This window comes from Sceloporus occidentalis, unplaced genomic scaffold, assembly GCF_023333645.1.
Source record: "Sceloporus occidentalis isolate IW3139 unplaced genomic scaffold, rSceOcc1.0.p SCAF_1, whole genome shotgun sequence".
NCBI classification, from domain to species: Eukaryota; Metazoa; Chordata; class Lepidosauria; order Squamata; family Phrynosomatidae; genus Sceloporus; species Sceloporus occidentalis.
Genome location: NW_028316981.1, coordinates 70,842,287 through 70,865,159, shown reverse-complemented (window position 1 = coordinate 70,865,159; position 22,873 = coordinate 70,842,287). Strand labels below are relative to the sequence as shown.

At 41.7% G+C, this 22,873-nt stretch overlaps 1 protein-coding gene across 3 annotated transcripts in view; it reads right to left on the bottom strand.

The window, feature by feature from the left end:
* ALAS1 (5'-aminolevulinate synthase 1) overlaps nt 1–22,028 on the bottom strand; it is a 31,954-nt gene extending 9,926 nt beyond the window's left edge. The window contains exons 1-2 of one of the 3 annotated variants that reach the window (XM_089524425.1): nt 21,945–22,028; nt 10,720–10,820 (exon numbers count right to left, since the gene is read on the bottom strand). In XM_089524425.1, coding sequence (XP_089380551.1) covers nt 10,720–10,744 — 25 coding nt within the window. In that variant the 5' untranslated portion in view covers nt 10,745–10,820; nt 21,945–22,028. Of the gene's footprint in view, nt 1–170; nt 278–10,719; nt 10,821–21,944 lie in introns of those variants that run through there. The other 2 variants (XM_089524416.1, XM_089524434.1) reach the window with 2 other exon arrangements.
* Nucleotides 22,029–22,873: the final 845 nt, after the last annotated feature.

Below are 22,873 nucleotides of genomic sequence, written 5' to 3'. Positions count from 1 at the left end.
AGGAAAGGAGGCTCCGCTTGGGCCTCCGCCGCCCAGGAAAGAGCGAGGCTCGAGTGAGCCGAAAAAACGACCAGGCCTCTCCTTTCCCGGTTGCCCCTGGCAACCACGCGCCCAATTCCCCCCTCCCCGACCGGTCGTGTGTGTGTCTGGGTGCGCGCGCAGCCCCTTACCCTCCAAACGGCGACCCTCTCTAACGCAAAGAACCTTTCCTCTCTGCAACCGGCTCCGGCCGCTGCCTCTAGCTATATAGCCAATCGCCTAGTGCTCAACGCGCATGCGCAAGAAGCAGCGTCATTATCACTACCGCTACTACCCACCTCCACCGAGTGGAGCCCAGCAGCCGCGCATGCGCTCCTCGCGCAGAGGCGGTGCTCATTGATTAGCGTAGACTTGGAGCCCTGAAATCACCCTGCCCTCCCCCCGTTTTTATTGTGGTCTCTTCCAGGCCCATAGAGGCGCTGGTTGGGAGGGAAGGAGGAATATACCATTTGTCTGTGTGGTGTGGGGGGGGTGTTGGTTGCTGAGGGGATTGAAATGGGGTCGAGGAGTCTGTTGAGGGTTTAGCTGAAAGTGGTGTTAGGAAAATTCTGGGGTGTGGGGAGGCAGAGACACCCCCCCCAGTGAGCAGGGTGAACAGATGAGTCCTCACCCCAAAAGGAGGACAGGGCGCCTCAAAATGGAGGACGTTCAAGAAAAAAGGGAGGACGTTACAAAATAAAGACTAAAAAATACAGAAATACACATTAGTTTCATATGGTTTTATTTACAACTATATTACATTTACATACATATTACACACACACACATTACATATATCACATTTATTTTGTTTACTTTCATTTTTATACCGCCTTTCTCCCAAAAAGGGGACCCAAGGCGGCTCACAAGATAAAAACACTTTAAAAACAATTTTTAAAAAGCCAATTAAAATAACCTAGTTATAAAACAATATGCGTATGGTTGTGTGCCTTCCAAGTCTTTTCCAACCTCAGGCAACCCTGTCATGGGGTTTTCTTGGCAAGGTTTGTTCAGAGGGGGTTTGCCATTGCCTTCCCCTGAGGAGGCTGAGAGAGTGTGACTTGCCCAGGGTCACCCAGTGGGTTTCATTGGCAAGCAGGGTTTTGAACCTGGTCTCCAGAGTCGTTGTCCAACACTCGAACCACTATGCCACACTGGAATACTATATGTGCTCAACTGTTTTTCTGACAAACCTATTTTGGTTAAAATGCCTTGTTCATAATATAATTCTACAAGATGCTCGTGGAATTCTGAGTAAGATAAAGGCTTAAAAATGGTACTTTACTAGCTGCAAACCCTTGACCGGATCGGCATTTAAATGAAAATATTCAGCTCATCTGTCCATTGTGCTGAAATTTGGGCGGGAGGGGACCTTTCAACATTTGCACTGAGCCCTCAAGCAGCCCATGGCCTAATACATTTGCTGTCTTCCTCCCTTCTGAGAAACAAAGGCTCCCCGAACTCTGGGTGCCAGTCATGTCCGCTGCTGCTTCTGGGAAAAAAAGAAGGTGAAAAGGAGCTCTCCCTCTCTTTGCAGCTTTCTCAAAGGGGAACAGCAAATGTGGTGTTAGTTCACTTCTCAGCCATACTCAAAATGAAGGGCATTGTGGAATTCCTCCTGGAGAGAGGGCTGAAATGTAGGACATGTCCTGGAAAAGGAGGACCCTGCCAATGAGGCAATTGAAAATAGCCTGTAGCATCTGCTGCTTTCAGAAGCAGGCGTTTGACTACCCCCTTGACCAATGTGGTGTTGTCAGTGGAAGTAACTTTCCTGAGCAGTAAACCCCAAGACAGCTTAGTTGTGCAGTTCTAGGCTGAAAAGGAGCTTTTCCAAGCTCTAAAGGATGGGGAAGGGTATGTCCATAGAAGAGGTAAAATGTTGCCTTATCTTCATGCCTAGTTGTGTTATTCTAGTATAATGTGCATGGGCCTGTTTTTATTGATGTTCACCTCTCAATTGTAGGACACAAAACACTTTGTTGTTATATGCTTTCAAGTCTTTTCTGACTTATGGTGACCCTAAGATAGATCCTATCATGGGACTTTCTTGGCAAAATACATTCAAAAGGAGTTTATATTACCTTTCTCTGAGGCTGAGAACCAGTGACCAACCCTGTGGGTTTCCATGGCAGAGGGGGGATTTGAACCCTGGTCTCCGAGAGTCCTAGTCCTACACTCAAACTGTGGTGGACTATGAACCTGTGTAAACAGTGCCCTTCCTCCACAAATGTCTAGTGGGGGATGGGGATGGACGCCCCACTTGTTTGGTCCCCATACTCTATGGAGTTTATTACACGGGACAATTCCCATGCAGAAACTAAATTTAAACTGAAAACAAACCACATTTGCTGGTTAACCCAAACAGAAAGTTGGAAAAAATGCATTTGCGGGATGTTTTTCAGATTACGTTTGTGTGAAAGAGAACGCGAAAATAACCTGAACACAAAGTCATCAAAACCAGCTCCTTTTTCCTTTTGCTAAATTCATGCCTGTTTGTAAACTTCAGCTCAGCTTCTGTGCTTTGGAAATTCAAATTTCAAAAGAGTTGCATGTGAAACTGTGTTTACTCAACAAGGAAAGCAAAGCCCTCTTTTCTTCATTGTGGCACTCAGGGACATAGTCAGGATTTTGGGAATGGGGGTCCAGACTAAGTGCCACCATTATAATGGGGCTTGGGTGCGGCGGCGCAGCGGCAAACACCACTCATTGTATTTAATGGAAGGGGGGGTCTGGACCCCATGGACCCCCCCCCCCCCCGGCTACAACCCTGTGGCACTGCTTGTTCAAAGGCTGGGATCTGGCAGGATTGTTCTTCCATATGAGGCTGCCCTCAGAAGACAGTGTGGAAGTTTCACTTAGAAGAGCCAAACGCCTCTTGAGAGATCTGGGTTGTAGGATACAAATAGTTCCAGTTTCTGTCTGTTTGTACTATGTGTGTGTGCCTTGTGCCTTCAAGCCGTTTCCAACTTATAGCAACCCTGAGATGAATCTATCATGGGTTTTTCTTGGCATGATTTGTTCAGAGGAGGTTTGTCATGTCTTCCTCTGAGTCTGTGAGCATGTGACATGCCCAAAGTCCCCCAGCGCCGAGTTTCATGGCTGAGTGGGAATTGAATCCAGGGTCTCCAGAGTCATAGTCCAACACACAAACCACTATTCCATGCTAGTCTCTCTCTTATGTTTTTGATCATAGTTCAAAGTGTTGGCCTTGACCTACAACAAAACTTTCCAGTGCTTGGGTACTGCAGATTTCACTGTCTGCCCTTCCTCATTTGTTCAGGACCAACTTTGAAGTAGCAGTTAAAACAAACTTGAGTGTACTACCCGTGTACCACCGAGTTCAAACAGCAAGTTCACTGGAGAGGAGTTGTTTGCGTCAGCTGAGAAACTCCCCCAACAGAAACAACAAAAAGCTGAGCCTCAATCCTTTTTGTTCTAGCTGGATTCTAACAGCTGAGGAGTCAGATTACTTACAGTTATTCAATTCTGTGTGTGAGGGGGATCCTGTATTTAAACTGCTGTTACCTTATGTGCTTGAAGAAGGAGATCAGTGGAACAGAATTTGAAAACAAACTCTGGTTGCAGATATTTCCCTGTCTCTCACGGCATAGTATGTCAGCAATGAAAAGAGGAGACTAAGGAGTTATTCACACATTGTTTACCATGACTATGCAAATAATCACACGCATTCCAGGTTTGTTGTTCACACTGCATCTATGCACATCTCTGCTAATTTGGTTGCTCACACATGTCAGCACTCGAATAAAGATGGATTTGATGATGCGAATGTATTCAAAACATGTTCATGACATGCAGAGTTTTATCCCAGTTTCTCCTGGGTCTGTTTGCATTGATTATTCACACAGCCGAGAATCCAAATCTTTTACAAAAACTCAGAGAAAAAATCTTGACATTGATTATCCTGGGCTAAGTGGGATTTTTGGTAGCCCCCCTAAAAAAAAAACCAACTAATCAGATGTATTTGAAATGCATATGAACAACAAAGATTCAACCTAGATTCTACCCAGATTATTTTCACCTTCTGAAAAACCCATAAGAAGAAGGATTAAAGAAAACAAAACAAAAAAATGGCTGTTTTTGCATCCGTTAATGGTTAAAGTTCATAGAAGTACTGAATCCTCAAGGTGGGGAATGGAGAAAACAAGAAGGCAATGTACATTACTCTTACAATAAATCTTAGAAGTGTAAACAGTGCTCTGCAGAGTATAAGAGGGCAGTTCTCTGTTCCCAACCGTGTTCTGTTGAAACTGAGATATGGTTCAATAGAAGCCAGGGAAATTAGGCAGGAAACTAGCTGGAGAAGGTAGGGTCTCTTTCCTGTTCTTTGCGTGTGAAATCTAATAAAATAATAATAATAAAATTTTTATTTGTATACCGCCCTTCCAAAGATCAAGGCGGTGAACAGCAAATTAATAATACAAAACCAATACACAGATACATATTAAAATACAAACATATAAAATCAAAATTAAAACCCCATCAACCAGCTGCCAGTTGCCGTCGAAGGGGGGGAAGGCTAACTGGAACTTACTTCAGGGAATGCTAAACGAAATAGGAAGGTCTTTAGTAGCTTTCATGCCGTGATTCAACAGCTCCAAGTTACAACACTTGCAGGAATGAAAGCATATGAGCAATTAAAATAGGATGACTCAGAGTGAATAGGAACCATGGGAAAGCCCTGATTTCAATATTCTTCTTTGTTAACTGTGTATTTCTACACTGGCTTTGTTCCATCTAGTGAATTACACATGTTTGTATTGGGTTTCTTTTCCTGCTATTTTAAAAACAATCCAATACAACATGAGAACAGTCATGTGGTAGGCCAAACAGAGGGCACTACAGTCAGCATTGGTGGTGGTTGTGTTGCTGACCTCCCCATGGATACTAAAAAGCAAAGCACCTCAAATCCCAGTATTCCCAATGGATGTGCAATGTGTGTGTGATTGCACTGACGCAGCCACATGCACATGCCACCATTGACAATAATGGGGCTTGAGGTCCTGTGAACAATTCCGCTTAACTTCCTTTGTGCAATAATTTCCCAAGTGTAAATATGAAATTCATTTGTCTCATATGCACCTTATATACATAGCCTGAATGTAATTTTATACACAATATTTTTTAATAATTTTGTGCATGAAAGTAAGTTTGTGTACAGTGAACCATGTGAAAGCAAAGGTGTAACTATCTCAGCCATCCATGTGGACAGTTTTGGATTTGGAGTATTTGGGATTTTGGAACTAGAGATAAGGGAGACTTAACCTGTACTAAATTTTATATTTTCAGAAATTGGAGAGCATAAATTATTATCTCTCTCCTGGTAGACTTTGGTGTAACTTGCAGTCTGTCTTGTATTTAATGAGATTAATTTTGTTACTGCCTGTATTCCATTTCAAGATTGTGACAAACTGCCAACTTGGTGGCAACTGGGGCAAGCATCATGACCAGCCTGTTCTCTCCTTTTGTTTGTTTGCTTGTTGTTTGTTTGTTTGTTTGTTTGAGGTGAAGTTTGATGTAGTATACAGGAAAAGGCAAATAGATTGCTCATACCATTGTAACATTTTGGTTGATTCACACAACCATAATGTGATGTTTGTGATTTTTTTCGAATAGAACAACATAGTTACATACAGTTTTTATATGAAATTACATAGACATCACACACTATACGCATACCCTGGCAATGTTCCCATTCTCTCCAGATCAAAATGCCAAAGAGCTAACTTTGCAGTCTTCTTTAAAAGTGTGATGTGCTATCTCATCGGCAAGAAATAGACATTAATAGAATATTAGGGCAGCAACTGGTAGGGGGGAAATGGTAAAATATTTTCTTTAACTGGGTATGTTGCTGTTGTTGTTACCTGCCCTCGAGTCGGTTCCAACTCATGGCAACCCTATGGATGAGACATCTTCAAGAATCCCTATCTTCCACTGTCTTGCCCAGATCCTGCAAACTCTTACCCACAACCCCCCCCCCCCTAATTGACTCTATCCATCTTGTTTGTGGTCTTCCTCTCTTTGTTGTACCCTTTACCTTTCCTAGCATTATTGCTTTTTCTAGTAATCTGTGCATTCTCATTATGTGGCCAAAATACTATAGTCTCAACTTTATCATCTTGGACTGAAAACAGATGGCCCTAAAGGGGCGGCATCATGCCGCCCCTTTGTAACCAGATGGGGCTGCAGCAACTGCACTCTACAGCCCCAATCCAGCATTTTCTCAGTGCAAAAAGAAGAGGAAAATGCTGCTCCTTTTTGCGCCTGAAAAGGGGTGCCCCTTTTGCCACTGCCACCGCAGCTCTTCTCAGCTCCTGTGGCATGCAGCATCTAATCACTTCACCGCAGAGCATTCCCATGCTGCCCACAATCTGGCCGGGCAGGCGGTGTGACTTCGGCTTGGTTGCAACACCCCCACACCACCCCAAGCCAGTTTTTACTGCCAGTCTCCTTTTCTCCTTAGCTTTTAAGGGGAATTCAAGAACCCATTTGTTTGTCTTCTTGGCTGTCCATGGTATCCTAAGTACTCTTCTCCAGCACCACATTTCAAATGAGTTGATTTTCTTTCTGTCTGCTTCCTTCACTGTCCAGCTCTTGCTCCCATTGTATTGGGAAGACAGTGGACTGGATGATTCTGACTTTAATGCTCAGTTGTATGTCTTTGTTCTTCAATATCTTTTCCAGTTCTTTCATAGCTGCCCTTCCCATTCCTAGTCTTCTTATTACTTGATTGCAATCTCCATTCTGGTCAATGTTTGATTCCAGGTATGGGAATTCTTTAACTATTTCAATTTCCTCATTGTCTAGATTGAATTTGTGTATTTCTTCTGTGGCCCTTATTTTTGTTTTATGTTCAGCATCAGACCCGCCTTTGCACTTTCATCTTTGACTTTTCTTATTAACTGTTCCAATTCCTGAATGTCTTCTGCTAATATTATGGTGTCATCCGCATATCTTAGGTTGTTAATGTTGCTTCCTCCTATCTTCACTCCTCCTTTTTCTGATTCTAATTCTGCTTTACTTATTATGTTTTCAGCATATACGTTAAAGAAGTAGGGTGATAGGAGGCAGCCTTGCCTGACTCCTTTGTCTATTGGGAACCACTCTATTTCCCCAAATTCTGTTCTGATGGTGGCCTCCTGTCCTTGGTACAGATTCCTCAATTATCATTTGGATCTTTTGAATCTTTATCTCTTGGTACAGATTCATTGGGTATACTACTATTAAATTAATGTGTTCAAGATTGCAGCTACACAGAGGTCTTATTCATGCAGAACTTAGTTTTCAGCCAAGCCTTCTCATTTCTACTTTGATGAACTCCAGTGATCAAAAACTGCCCTATTTTGGCTGGATTGGTCTAATAAGTGGTATCATCTTGTTTTATGTGTACACTACTAGATAAAGGGGCATTGGGTGTAAGAAGCATCGTCATGGCTAGGGATTCTGAGTTGCTACTAAGGGATGAACCAGGTAAAACAGAAGTAGTTTAAGATATGGAATTAGTGTGACTGCCCTAGATTCTCAGCTCTGCACTTAACAGTAGTTTTTATCTAACATAGTTTTAGCTTCAGCAGTGACATAATCTGAGCAAAGTAGAATTATGAAACAGGAAACCTTTGTGTGTGGTTACCAAGAGACCTTTGCACAATATTAGATTACATTCCATGAAGCCAGTATGCCAAATGTTTGACTCCAACTCCTCTATTTTGCTGTTGTCTGACTCTTGACTTCTCATAAATAGCAAATGTATATTAGCTAGTAATGATAAATTTACTTAGTAAAATTGTAGCGTAAAACATTTCATCACTACCATGTGAATCATTAGGCTACTTAGCTTGATGAAACATAAAATATATTTATTTGATTAAAATTTCAGAACAAGAAAACTGTCCTAAATTCCTTCGTAGTAGAATTCAGAGATATTGCCTTGTTAATTTGGAATGTAAATATGCAAAGGGATCTTGTAGCACCTTTGAGGCTAACTGAACGAAAGACTTTGTTGCATAAGTCTTTGCAAAGTTGGTATACTTCCTCAGATGCTAAATTCCAGGGAAAGTCAATATGCCAAGAAAGTCCCATGATAGGGTCGGCATAAGTCAAAAACAACTTAAAAGCACACAACAAAACATAGTGCTGATTATACTGCAGGCTTCAACTACTGGACTGTTTTTATGTCCTGTTGCCTTTTTGTCGTGGGTAACTTAGCTGTTTCCATTTTTATTTATTTATTTATTTATTTATTTATTTATCTATCTATCTATCTATCTATCTATCTATCTATCTATTTATTTATTTATTTATTTATTTATTTATTTGTTTGCCTGCTGGATCACTGACTTGAGGAATCATTTTATGATATGATGGTTATTTAAATCACACAAGTAAATAATATTTGACTAAAATGGGATTGATGATAAGAAACCTCTGACATGTTTGACAGCTGTAGAATTTGGCCAGAGATGGTTGTATAAAAGTGTTATTATTTCTGATGTTTAGCTATTGCTTGATACTCAAAAGATACTCTATTTTCTCCTTAGAATAATAAGGGAAAACACACCCTTACTGTGTTTAATAATTGTGTAAACAGAATCTTAGATTAGTAGCTCTGCAGACACTTACAGGAAAGTCAGTTTTTCTTCTGTAGTGATAAGGGACTCTACAGCCTGATATTTAAAAAATTTTTTTTGAAAGAGATGTCAACATCTTACACTATTTTTTTTAAAAAAATGTACACTATTTAAAGGGGTAGCACCTAAAATCAAAATGTAGCATGAACAGTCACTGTCCTGGTCTCCTAGATTAATTCGTATGTTCAGGACACCATCATACCTTCATCTCCTCAAAGTACAAACCAGCATATGGACTACACAGTTTGATCTGAACTGTAGCAACAAACAGTTCAAACATCTACTGGACACAGATGATTCAGAAGCACTGATTCATTTGTTTTTCACACATCTGTTTGTAGGCATATAACCAGCTCTGATACATAACTGATGCTGCTCTTTAATAAATTACAAGATTATAGTTCTTCAAATTGTTATCTGATCCTTCTTGAGAGGCTCAGAATAAGTTACAATTAAACCAAAGCTTTAAAACAAAACAAAAATCAGATAAACCCACAAAATCCATATCAGACGAAACATCCAATTGTAAAACTACACTTCTTTACAAAATAACCTAGAAGCTAAATCATTTATTCCAATGCAAATGGATCTTTGCCATAGGCTTAAGTCTACGAAAGCTCATGCTACCAACTTCTCTCTTTCAATTAATAATAATAATAATAATAATAATAATAATATTTATTTTATTCTGCTTTTTCACAAAGGAATCAAAGCGGATTCCAACAGTATAATTAAAACATCAAACAATTAAAATTATAATTTAAACCCCCCGAAACCCCAACCCTCCCCCAATCATAAAAATAGTGATCAACCCATAAAAAGAGGTTAAATTAAATTAGTCTCAAAGATGCCACAAGTTGCCTTGGCAAAATTATTTTCCAAACTAACATCTATGTCTTTCAGTTTATTCTAATGCTTTTGAAAAGGACCTAGGCTCTGACAAATCACCAGGTTTTTATGTAGAAAAGGTGAAAGGAATTGGGATTGGATTGGGCCAAAAATCTATCTAGCTCAATATTCAGAGGTATCGGGTATTCAGAGGTGTTGCTGTCTTTTCTAATAATGCGCTGTGTTCATCCCAGTGTTGTTCATCATCATCATCATCTGGCCAAATTGGCTCTTAATGTATCTTGAAATTAATTAAAATAACTTATTATAATATAGAATAGAATCTTTATTATGGTCATAGACCAGCACAAACAACTTAGTATAATATTCAATATGCATAGCTAGTATATTGAGATATTAAAGTAGAACTAAAGACATAGTAAGAAAGAGAATTGCATGTATTCCAGTAATGTAATTCTGGTAATCTTAGAAAAGCATGATTTAGCCATGGTCATGATATTGCTACAGGAGAGTCATTAGAAGTATCCTTACTAAGGCTTTCAGTGCCTTGTATGATTCCATAAAGAGCAGAAGGGGTGTGATCCAGCCATGCTGGTGAGCAGCATCACCTTTTTTCCAGTCATTTGCCTCCCTGAAGTGGCAAGTGCAAGTGATTTGGTTGCTTAAAATATACCAGTACATCTTCTCCCAGACATTACTCAAAAGTTTCGGCCATTTTAACTATTGCCAGAAACCAAGCTAGGCTGCTGTGTGTTTCATCTCAGCCACCAATCTTCCTGTGTTCATTGGTGAATGGAAGGGAGGTAGTAATTATTGCTACAGAGCTCTTGATGAAACAGATTATTTTACTTAGATTGAGAAATCTCAAAGTGCTGGGTATACAAGGAAGGAAGAATTATTTGCATAGATTGGACAGAATCTTCATTAACTGTTTTGGTGTTCAGGAATGGGCAGACGGTAGATCTGGATCTAGTGGAAGATTGCTGGGTTAATTTCCGTAGAGAGAGAGAAGCTTCTGACAAAATACCCCCTACCCTATTTTACTTTTGAAATTAAGATGACTTGGGATAACCAGGACTGGATTTTTCTTACAGAATGACTGAGAGATCTGTTCAGTTCAGTATACTAAAATTCCTGAACTGAATTGTTTTTTTTAAAATTAATTATTTTTTTTAACATTTCTACTGTAGCATTGGAGTCGGCTCACCTTTGATGTACAATGTGGTTACCATCTGTCCTCCTTTTCCTTTTCTGTCCAGGTAGATTTCAGATTTTTGGACTGGAGGGAGCAGGAGATCAGGTAATAGGCTTGTAATAATGAGGAGGAAGAGAGACATGTCAGGTTAAAGCGGGGCAAGGGGAGCCCCCAAAACTGTCAGCCTCAGCCCCGTGGAGGTTACTGTGTGACTCACCTGTTTCCAGCTGTAGCAGCTGTTGGAAGATGTGGGGAAAGGGAGAAAAGGAAGGCTCTAGCCTTCTTGTTTTTGTTGTTATGTGTCTTCAAGTCATTTCCCACTTATAGTAACCCAAAGATGACACTATCATGGGGCTTTCTTAGCAAGATTTGTTCAAGGTTTGCCACTGCCTTAACAAATCTTTATGTGGCCTTTGCTGAGGGATTGACCTCCTGAGGGATTTTGTTTCCTGATTCTCCACCTATCTCTTAAGTGATAAGCAGTTGTGGAAAAAGAATCTGCAGATAATTATGCTTAATTAAGCAGATAAGTCAGCATCAGGAAGAAGTACAAAGTGCACCTGAAAGTGACGGACTATGGAATAACTGTTTTTATTTGTACAAATACAGAGGCTATATATACCCATAAGTTTCATAGTGCATTATTTACATTGATTTGAGCACACTTCATTATACAATAAAATAGGCATTGAAAATGCATTTATTACCAGATCAGTTGTTGGTATTATTAAGTATCACTAAATAATAAATTAAAATGGTTGTTATTTAAATACAACGAATGTTAAAAATCTTTCTAGCAGCAACTGTAAGCTTACATAGTAGGGATATTTAAAGTGAGAGTCATCATAGTGATTGGTGGTTTGAAGTAGTCAGTAAATGTTAATTCTCTTATTTATTTTTTAAAATATGGTAACCCTAATAAATAAATGCCAGCGCCGGTGTGGTATAGTGGTGTGAGTGTTGGACTAGGTCTCTGGGAGACCAGGGTTCAAATCCCCACTTGGCCATGGAAACCTATGGGATGACCTTGGGCAAGTCACACTCAGCCTCAGAGGAAGGCAAAGGCAAACCACCTCTGAACAAATTCTGTTGACAAAAACCTGTGGTAGCTTTCCCTTAGGGTTGCCATAAATTGGAAATGTCTTGAATGTACACAACAACAGACAATGGGGTGAAACAGACGGACAAAATAAAGTGGTTTCCTGCCACTTTGAAGGCAGAATGTTTAGATGATATACGCCTCCAAAGCAGGTGGAAACTGGATTGAAGCCATGCTCATAATCCAACATTCAGACCACTATACCATGTTGGCTACTTGTTTGAAAAAGAGGCCCATTAAACGTGATAGGACTGAAATGTTGTCAATGTATCTGAATATTTAGATTGACTTTGATGACAGCAATTGACTCTTGATTGAATCATTGACATCAGAAATAGTAGAGAGTCATAAACATGATTAAGCTGATGTATTTACCTGTATTCTGTAGATTGTTTAGAAATGCAGTAATTAGGGGAATAGCCAACTATTTCACTGTAGTAAAGTACTGACTGCATTTTGCATCTGTGAGTGCGTGGCACTGCTTTGTTTCATTTGGTTGCTCAGCTGTTATTAGAGTGACATATCATTATCTTGAGACCAAATTACAGTATCTAAGATGGTGCAGAGAAAGGGTTATTGGTTTAATTATAGTTCTGTGGTCGTAGAGGACAGAACTGAAGAAGTCACTGAGTGGACAATGCCAGCATTGCAACAATGAAACAATGCTTTAAAAATCCTTAGTATCTGATCCCAAAGCAGCTTTTGCAAAATAGCTGAATTAGTTAGTTTGGTTTTTTCAGGCTAGTATCAATTATTTTTTTCATATCAATTATTTTGCCACTTCTAACCTGGGATCCATTTACTAGCCCCCCACCCCACACACACACACCATGCCTACATAATTGGAAGCAGATGCAGAAGCATGATTCTCTTTGCAAAAACAAGATGAGGAGCAGATGGTGACACAGACAATCTTCTAACATCTGTGCCACTCTCAACATTGAAGACAAATTTAAGATGCCCAAGTTCAGAAGCTCTGGGAGCAGGAGGTATCCAATGTTAAACAGTCCAGGCTCCAGGAAAGCTATACATCAGAAAGGCGTCCAAGGTGTCACAGTAGCAAGGTGCAGTGGGCTTTGGGGTTTGTTTGGTTTCAGGGTCCCCTGTGGATACCAAAATATGTGGATGCTCATGCCTCATTATAAACAATTGTGTATTAAGACAAAAGAAAACAAGGCTTGCTTTTGGGATATTTAAAAAACATTTCCAAGCCATGGGAGTTTGAATCTGTGGATGCAGAATTCATGGACACAGAGGGCCAACTATAGTTAAGCAGTCTAATGGTAAAGAAATCCAGTACTTACAAACACCAAGTCATCAAGAGATGAACTGGTAAAGAGTGTGTCTCACAACTGTGCTCTCTGATGCCTTGAATACAGTCTGTCTATCTTTGGGAATGGTCCTCACCAGATGATGAAGCCTCTGCCTTTCTCAGGGACTGGGGAGCCTCTCCACCAGTTTCTCCTCCTGCTGTGAATCTCACTGGACTGAAGGAGGACCTGACTATCAGACATCTGCATCACCGCTGGTATGTCTGCTTTGTCTTTCAGGGAAGATGAACTCTCAGGTGGGGGGGGGGGGGCATGACAATAGCAAAAATTAAAGTAAAGCTAAGGAGGTACACTAAATCAGTCATCATACTAAAATGCAAGCTGAAGAGCATCCTTGTAGAATGAAAAGTCAAAGTAAAGAAGAGATTTGGATTACTAAGCCTAAAGATCTTTTACCCAAAGGACTCTGAAATAAAACCAGGAGGTATGAAAACTGGTGAAAGAACATGAGCATGAACAACTTAAGATATGCTGATGACTCAATATTAACAGCACAAATTAGCAAAAATTTGGAATGGCTATTGAGGAAAATCAAGGAAGTAAGAACAAATTTAGGGTTATAGATGAATATTAAAAAAACCCAAAGAAAATGAATACAGATGTTGTACATAATTTAATTGGATGATGAAGACACTGAAACAGTTAAAAGATGCTCTATAATCAGTCATTAATCAGAATGGGGACTGCATTGAGAAATCAGAAGAAGACTAGGACTTGAAAGGGCAGCTATGATGGAACCAGATAAGACCCTCACTTGTAAAGATATATCATTGAACAACAAAATCAGGATTGTCCATGTCATTGTATTTCCTTCTTTTTAAAAATAAAATGTTATTTACATTCAAAAGGGATCTGTTACATACAATACAATGTAACACACAATGACAAAAGCGGGAAAATAACACAAAAGGAAGAAAAATAACTACGTTAATTGTACTAATAAGGCTAACCAAGATAAATGAATGGGTCATGCAGCAAATCAGGCCCGAATTCTCCCTGGAAGCCAAAATGACTAGTAAACTGAAGTTATCATACTCTAAACATATCATGAGATGACATGACTCATTAGAAAAGATGATAGTGCTTGGCAAAGTAGAAGGTAGTTGGAAAGGGGAAGACTGCATTAGAAGTGGACAGACTCAATCAAGGCAACCACAGAATACACGAGTTTGCGAGATCTTAACAGGCCTGTTAATAACAAGGAGGTTTGGAGGTCTCTCATTCATAGGGTCACTATAAATCAAAGCCAGCTTGAGAACCAGCACAACAAAGAATCAAGATTCAAGAAACATTGCTTTATGAGTGTTTCTTCCAGGCCTTGCACAATCCTGCTAATGTCATACTAGGCTAGCTTTTTTTTTTTAACCAGAGACCACAAGGAAGCTGACATCATTCATTAAATCCAACCATTCTACTAAAACCTGCACTTTAAAAATTAAAACCAGGAAATGAAAATCAACAAAGATCAAGAGATGGTTGTGGGAAGTGTGTGGAGAAGGAGAGAGAGAAGAGGCTGAATCACAATGTAATAGTGCTCAATTAAAAATGAAATAAAAAGAAAACCAGAAATAAAAGCAAAAACAGTTAGCCAACAACAGAAAACCTCAAAATCCAACAGGGACATCTCAGTGATGATCTAGGAGCAGGCATGTGATTGTGGTTTCACATGGCTTTAGCCATTTGTTTTCTGCTCAGTGGCATTATAATATGCTTACCATTTACGATCCTTTTCTTCTTTAATTACACATTTAATTAGGTCGCAAGGCAATACACAGAGGTGCTTGATGGGAAATTTGATTTGAGTCCCTACACCAACACAACTGCTCACCTGCTGTTGTCAGAAGCACAGTGATGACATGGATATGCTGGTTTTAAACATGGCCAAATTTCACAGCATGTGTGGGCTGGAAACAACTCTTGGGGCACAACTGTTGGCTTCTTCTGCACAAGCCCAGCTGTAATGAGTGGGAATTGCACAAGGGTTCTGTCTTCCATCCCTGCCCCTTCAGTCCAGATCAGATTTGGCAAGGAAGTCTTGTGATGAATTCCTTTCATCGTTTGTGCTTGCACACTGACACCACCTACTTTTGCCTGTTCTTTTGTCAAGAGAAGCAAGTCACCCAGTTGTGCCAGCAGTCAACTACGTCATATTCCCCAAGTGCATTGGGGTATGCTGTTTTGCTTCAGTACCCCCATCCATCTGTGACGCATTTCAGAGTCTGTGGCTTTTTAAGTAGCCCCTAAATTCTTCCTTTGACTTTCACAGTCCAGGTGATTAATCATCCTTCCCACTGCCCCATCTTTCTGGCCTTGTTTTGACAGTAGCCTAATTAATTATATAGAACATCATAAGTGATCCTTTCTAAGCTGTCCTGCTCAGGTAACCTGCTGCATTGGCTTAGTCATTGTTTTCTTATGGTTAACAATCTCCTTGCCCTATCATGCGAAATCTGTCTCTTTTGCTAGTGGCCTACTTTGTGATTTGCTTTGCTCTGAAGATAGATATACAGTGGCAGCCGTGTTGACCATGCAGCAAAATATAGCAAAAAGAACAATAACCTCAAAAGAAAAAAAAAAAAAAAAAAAAAAAAACACATTGCAGTGATATCTTTATTAGGCCAACAAAAAGCACAAGATACATTAGACAAGCTTTAGACGGTCACTTTTTTGTGCCTTTTGGTTGTTCTTATAAAGGTATCACTGTAAAGTTCGGGCTTTTTAAAAGATTTTGCTCTTCTGAAAGACTTACACATTGGCTGTTATCGGCACTTAACTCTCACCTGGATTTACACCCCAAGTTGTGACCATCTTGTGCTTGAGGGAAGAATCTCTCAGGGAACTATCTACATGTGCTGTTTGGAGAAGGAGGCACTTATGGAAAGAGAAGCACTAAAACTCAGTGTGTCCTGGTCCTCTGTTTATTTTGCACATGGGAAAAGCAGGTAATGAATTTACAACATGATAGCTGCAGTGTGCAGAATGAAAGAATGATATCAGTGTGCGGCCCTCTCATGTAATTTCCTTAATCTTTATTGACATATCAAAAATGTTGGCTGGTGATTTCTGTGTCTGTAGGACAGTGCATATGCACAAGATTTTAGTTTGTACTTGAAAAGAGCTATCCAAGGTGCTGATCCCTATCTCCAAATTAGGTTCAGCATATTGGGGGCTCTTTTAAAGTTGGAAGAAAACCCAGAACAGATGCCCTGATGGCATAGGAGCCAGCAAGAGGCCACTGCATTTCCCCTCTGTATAAATGGAAGTTATATTAATCAAGCAAATCTCACAGGATGCGCCCAGAAAATTTTAATATTATCTAGACAAATATTTTTCAAATTTTAATGGGCATTATCCTGTGAATGTTTCCATACAGTTTGTGACTTCCCTTTTGAAGGCAGAGTAGAAGTGAAGTGGAATCTAGTATCAGTCAGAAGATCAGGGGTTACAGCGGAGTTGGCTCCCCGGCCTCATGGCAAAGGGAAAAGGAGCTGCAGGGAATTTTCCTCTTTACTACTTGCAAAAAGGAAAATTCTGGTGAATTTGCCCTAGATTTTCATCCAAATTTTAAAGGAACTATCCAAGGTACTGCACTCTGTGCCCAAAACAGGTTTGGCATATTAGCTCCTGACAACAGACAGTTGTGGGAAACAATTTAAATAATTTGCAGAGTGATCTTGTATCACCTTTGAGACTAACTGAAAGAAAGAAATTGGCAGCATGAGCTTTCGTAGGCTTCAGTCTACTTCCTCAGATGCATTTGGTGGAGTGGAAGCCAGGCACAGACATATATATGTCATTGGTATGTGAGGATGTCAATTCAAATTACAAATCCTTTGTGTATGGAAATGAAGTTTCAGGTGCAGTTTTAACAATGGACTGGGAGCCAGTGGAGCTGCTGCAAGGAGGGAATTTAGTGCTTCCTATACCAATCCCCCCACTCCATCCTGTTAACTATCTGGCTGCAACTCCAGGGACCAGATGGATTTTCCAAACATGCTTCAAAGGCAATCCCGTGTGTGTTGCAGTAACTCAAAAGGAATGTAATTAAGGTTTGTGTCACCATGGCCAAGTCAGAGCTTCCAAGGAGCGGACCAGCACTAATTTTAATTGTGAAAATGCACTCTTAGCCACTGCCAAAATCCAAGCATCTGAACTCAAGGCTGAATCCTTGAATACACCCAAGCTGCAATCCCGTGTTTTCAGAGGTCTAATGCCATCCAGCACAGATTCAGTCCCTATTCTTGTTTCTACGTCTTTTCTATGTACTAATGTAAATATTTTAGTCCACTCATGCAATGTATTCTTGATGAAAATAAGATCCAATGTTTTCCAGCTCAGGATGTTGAAACAATGCATGAGAGATTTAACATTAGATGTCAAAATGCAGAATGTCCAGTATTATATATATTTGGGCCATGGGCAATTACAAAATGTCAGATTGGTAATGCAAGTTTAAAGCAGGAAAAATGTACAGGAATGACACAAATGTCACCAGAATTTTTGATAAAAATAAAAGAGAATATGTGTCTGTTCCTGTGTCCCTATCTTGCCATAACTCCAAGGCTGTAAAACCTGAATACCTGAAAGATGATGATAAAGATGACGATGATAATGACTGGCATGCATATCAAGGAAATTCAAGGAAAGGGTGGTCAAAGAGTGGTCCACAAACCACATGCACCTCAAAGCTGTTTTTGCAGCCCCTACCAGACCCCCCCCCCCAAATCTGCAGTAAAGGTCAGTTTCGATACCAAGAAGCCTCCAGAAGCATGTCCTCCCCTCCAACACACTAAACAAGACACAGGGCCTTTCTATACCTTGTTTCTTCTTCCCCCTAGGAAATGGAAGTCAAATGATTCCCCTTCCCCTGCTTTTTCCAGTGCTGGTGTGGCCTTTGGTCCTGAAGACTGCTAGAACATATCCATCCCTGCCTTAGGGTTTATTTTGCTTTTAAAATAAACTGATTAATGTTAGTTAATTGAATCTGTCTGGAGCCTGCAGTAACATCTTTAGTAAACAGGCAGCACACTTCTCTAACTAAAGAACAACCAAAAGAAAAAGAAAGGAAAGGAAAGGAAAGGAAAGCTATAGATGGGCCAAGGATGGCCATTTCTGGATGGTTGTGAGTTAGATCTCATGGATACAAGGTTGACTCAGCCTTCCATCCTTTCGTAGGTGGGTAAAATGAGTACCCAGCTTGTTGGGGGCAATTGGCCTACAGCTTGTAAACTGCTTAGACAGTGCTGAGTTCACTATGAAGAGGTATAGAAATGTAAATGCAATCATTACTGCTATTTCTCCCCATGACCTATAAGCTGTTTTGTGCTTTCCTCTGCAGGGCCCCAGAACTCTTCAGACATTTAAATAACCAGGGAGAGGGAAGAGGTGCTGCTGCCTCCGCTGCTTGGAAAAGTGGTATGATGAAAAATGTACAAGGGAAAGTGAATGCTCACTAGAGTGGAGGGAGAAAAGGAGCATCAAGAAAGTAGGGATGGTTTTGTAGCTCAGTGAAGAGAAAAACCAGAGAGAAAGTGGCAGAACATGGAGGACAAAGACTTATCTAAGCCTTGTGAAGCTGGTATTTCTGCTTTCTTGTTGTTGTTGTGTGCTTTCAAGTCATTATTTCTGCTGGGAGCTAATAACAAGGAAACACAGCACAGGCAAACATTTTCTATCAGCAAATCAGATAGCTATAAATATCCAAAGACTTCACCTGTGATCTGGTTACAATAGTTTTAGGAAGCTGCTGCTCCTTGCAGTACTTGACCAGGGGTGGCCTGGTTCTGCTCAGCCAGAGTAGCAACTATTCACCTTTGTTTTCTTGCAAAAGCCTGAAACCCTTTGTTTGTTTCTTTTTTAATTATCTGCTGAGATGGGATTGTTCTTTACTACTTGTATGCCTGGGATAGGAAGAACCACATCAGTTCAACTCTGCTGAGCTTTGTCAGAGAACAAAATGAGTTCAGTCTGCTTTGGCAAGAAGTCTGGCATGGATTTTGGAGTTAGAAATAGCTTCCGAAATGCACTATACAAGCTGCCTGTCAGCCATCTGAGACTGACAAGCATCTGTTAGAGCATAAAAAGCACAAAGTGGTTCCCTGAAGGTAAACACAAACAAATGCACCATGAGCCAGAATCACCACCCGCTGGTTGTGTCTTAGGCTGTCAGATGCAGGTGAGCCCATCCAGCAACAACCAATACATGGGTGAAAGCCTCTTTCCACCCCACCTCACATATCCTGCAATGTAAGCGACAAACAGCAGGCTTCTACTTTTAACCTCTTCAGAAGAGTGTGACAGCAAAGAAATAATCCAAGGAAGGGAAAATCAAAAATATTTGCCCCTGGTTTGTAGGACGGGCATGACACATACTCCTAGTTCCTCCTCTGCCTTTCACACAAGCTCAGATAGAAGCTGTTTTGGTTTTTAGTTGCTCCCAGATCTCTCTTCCATTCTCAGAACTGCAGTCTCACAGAGGTTGAAATGACAAGCCTGCATATCTTCCAAGGCCTCCCAAAACATAGAGGGAAAGACCAAAACAACATCCAGCTTTCTCCAACACAGATTTCCTTGAACTTCCAGAATGTTCTGGAATGTTCTAAAAATCAGTGTTACCCATTTCTTCCAAAGTTTCTACATCCAGTGGGAGCCATAATTCAAGCCAAGGTCTCTGAGGGAATAGAATTATCTGTTACCCTTGTTTGTTTTTAACTTAAACCCAAGGTTTTTGGATTTTATTTATACTTTTTACTCTGTCTTTCAATATTTTAATCCAAATATTTCACATGTGTGCTAAAATCCGCACAGTCAGAATCAACTCTAATTTTAATTAATATATGCCAACAAATATGGAAAATAAAACGATGGCCAACAGACTGGAAATGATCAATGTACATCCCCATCCATTAAAAAAAAAAAAAAAGAGAGAGAGAGAGAGAGAGAGAGAGAGAGAGAGAGACACAAAAGACTGCAGCAACTATAGGATCATAGCATCAATTTCCCATGCAAGCAAAATTATGCTCAAAATTTTACAACACAGACTCCAATCATACATGGAGAGGGAAATCCCAGAGATGCAAGTGGGGTTCAGGAAAGGAAGAGGCACTAGGGACCACATTGCAGACTATGATGACTAATGGAGCATACTAAGGAATTCCAGGAAAAAATAGCATGTGCTTTATAGACTACAGCAAAACTTTGACTGCATAGATCACAAAAAGCTATGTGTGGCTCTTGAAAACATAGGCGTGCCAATATATTTGATAGTCCTGATGAAAAATCTGTGTTTAGGAGAAGAGACTACTCTTAGAATAGAATATGAAGAAACAGAATGTTTCCTAATTGGCAAAGGGGTCAGGCAAGGCTGCATTTTATCACTCTACTTGCTCAACTTGCAGAAAATATAATATAAAGAACAGGCTTATATTGAGAAAAAGTAGGACTGAAGAGGAAGGAATAGTAATAATCTAAGGTATATGGATTACACAATACTACTAGCAGAACAATTACTAATGAAGGTCAAAGAACAAAGTGCAAGGCAGGCTTACTGCTGAACAAAAACAAAACCAAAAAATGTCCATGGAGGATCTCCATACATTCAACCTGGACAATGAGGAAATCAAAATAGTTAACCATGGCCCGTTACAAACGGGCAGGAAAGTACGCGTGGAGCACATACTAGGGTTAGAAAGAGGCGGTGCTTCCGCACCCCCGTAACCCTAGTGCGTGCTCTGTGCGCACAAAATGGTGGCGGCCGTTCCACACGGCCGCCACCATGAGGACGTCACGACCGCACCGCCTCTATACGGGGTGGCGCGGACGTGATGTCCTCGCTCCGTGCCAGGGCGCTTAGTGCGCCCTTAGTGCGGAGCAGGAAGGAGCTCTGTTTCGGAGCTCCTTCCTGGTTTGGTTCGCTGGGCGCAGCCTTCAAACAGCTGCGCCCAGTGGACCAAAGGAGAAAGGGGCCAAGTGGCCCCTTTCTCCTCCTCCCCGCTGCCGCGGGGTTTCCTTGGGGCTTGAAGCCCCAGGGACACCCCTTTTCAGGCTGCGGGGAAGCGGCCTTTTGCAGCCTGGAAAGTGGCGGATCGGGGCCTCAGCGGCTGCCGGTCTAGCCACTGAGGCCCTGATACACCGGGGAAAGGGGCGGGTGCAGCCCACCCCAAACAGGCGGTCTGTAACCCGCCCATACCTTGGATCAAACACTGATCAGAATAGAGACTGAAATCAAGAAATCGGAAGACAAGTAGTAATGGGAAGACATCAATGAAAGAACTAGAAAAGATCTTAAAGTGTAAAGATGCAGTATACAACTGAACACTAAAGTTAGAATCATACAAGCAATTATATTCCCCATCACTATGTACAGATGCAAGAAGTGGAAGTGCAGAAAGCGGATAAGAAGAAAATTAATTCAGTTGAGATGTTGTGCTGGAGAAGAGTGTTAAGAATACTGTGGACAGCCAAAAAGACAAATGGGTCCTTGAATGGATCAAGCCTGAACTCTCCCTGGAAGTAGGGTTGCCATAAGTCTGGACCTCCAAACCGGGACAAATGTAGGACAAATGTAGGACAAAATTTTCAAATTACTTAACATGGCAATCTCTTGCATATTTCAGAGGCTTATTCCATAACCAAACTCTTTGGGTTTCACACTGAACATGCTATGCATACTGAATATGTCAAGGTGGTTTAACAAGAAGTGGGTTTACCCTCGGATTCAACTGTTCTTCTCAGAAGTGTGTACTTGGTCAAGGGACTTTGGGTTTTTCTTCACTGCGCATGAGTTTGTAAAAATCAGAGCAACTTACATTGGTCGTGCCTCAGAAGCTGGCTCATATCATCATCATCACTATCCTCTTCCTCCTCCTCCTCTTCTTCCTCCTTGTCCTTCCTTCCTTCCTTCCTCCCTCCTTCCTTCCTCCCCCTTCCTCCTTCCTCCCTCCCTCCTTCCTCCTTCCTTCCTCCCTCCTCCTCCTCCCTTCCTTCCTTCTTCCCTCCTTCCTCCACTTTCCTCCTTCCTCCTTCTTTCCTCCCTCCTTCCTTGCTCCCTCCTCCTCCTCCCTTCCTTGTTCCCTCCTTCCTCCCCCTTCCTCCTTCCTCCTTCTTTCCTCCCTCCTTCCTTCCTCCCTCCTCCTCCTCCCTTGTTCCCTCCTTCCTCCCCCTTCCTCCTTCTTTCCTCCCTCCTTCCTTCCTTCCTTCCTTCCTTCCTTCCTCCCTCCTCCTCCCCCCTTCCTTCTTCCCTCCTTCCTCCCCTTCCCTCCTTCCTCCTCCTTTCCTCCCTCCTTCCTTCCTCCCTCCTCCTCCCCCCTTCCTTCTTCCCTCCTTCCTCCTCCTTCCTCCTTCCTTGCTCCGTCCTCCTCCTCCCTTCCTTCCTCCCTCCTTCCTCCTTCCTCCCTCCTCCTCCTCTGCCTCCCAGTCCAGGACCAAGCGGAGGAGGAGGTGGGTGGCTGCGTTGGCGCGCTCCCCCCCCGCCCGCGTGCCAAGGCAGGAGGCAGGCAGCCACCCACCTCCGCCTCAGCCTCCTCCTCCCGGGCCCAAGGAAGTGCCCAGCGCGGAGGCACGCCAGGCGGAGGAGGCTGTGGGTGGCTGCCTGCCAGTGCCTGCTGCCTTGGCACACACGTGCACAGGGAGCCCCAAGCCAGGCAGGCACCTCTGCCTACTCCTCCGCTTGGCGCGGCCTGCAACGGAGAAGGAGGAGGAGGTGTGCCTCCTGTGCGTACCCGCGCCACCCTCCCCC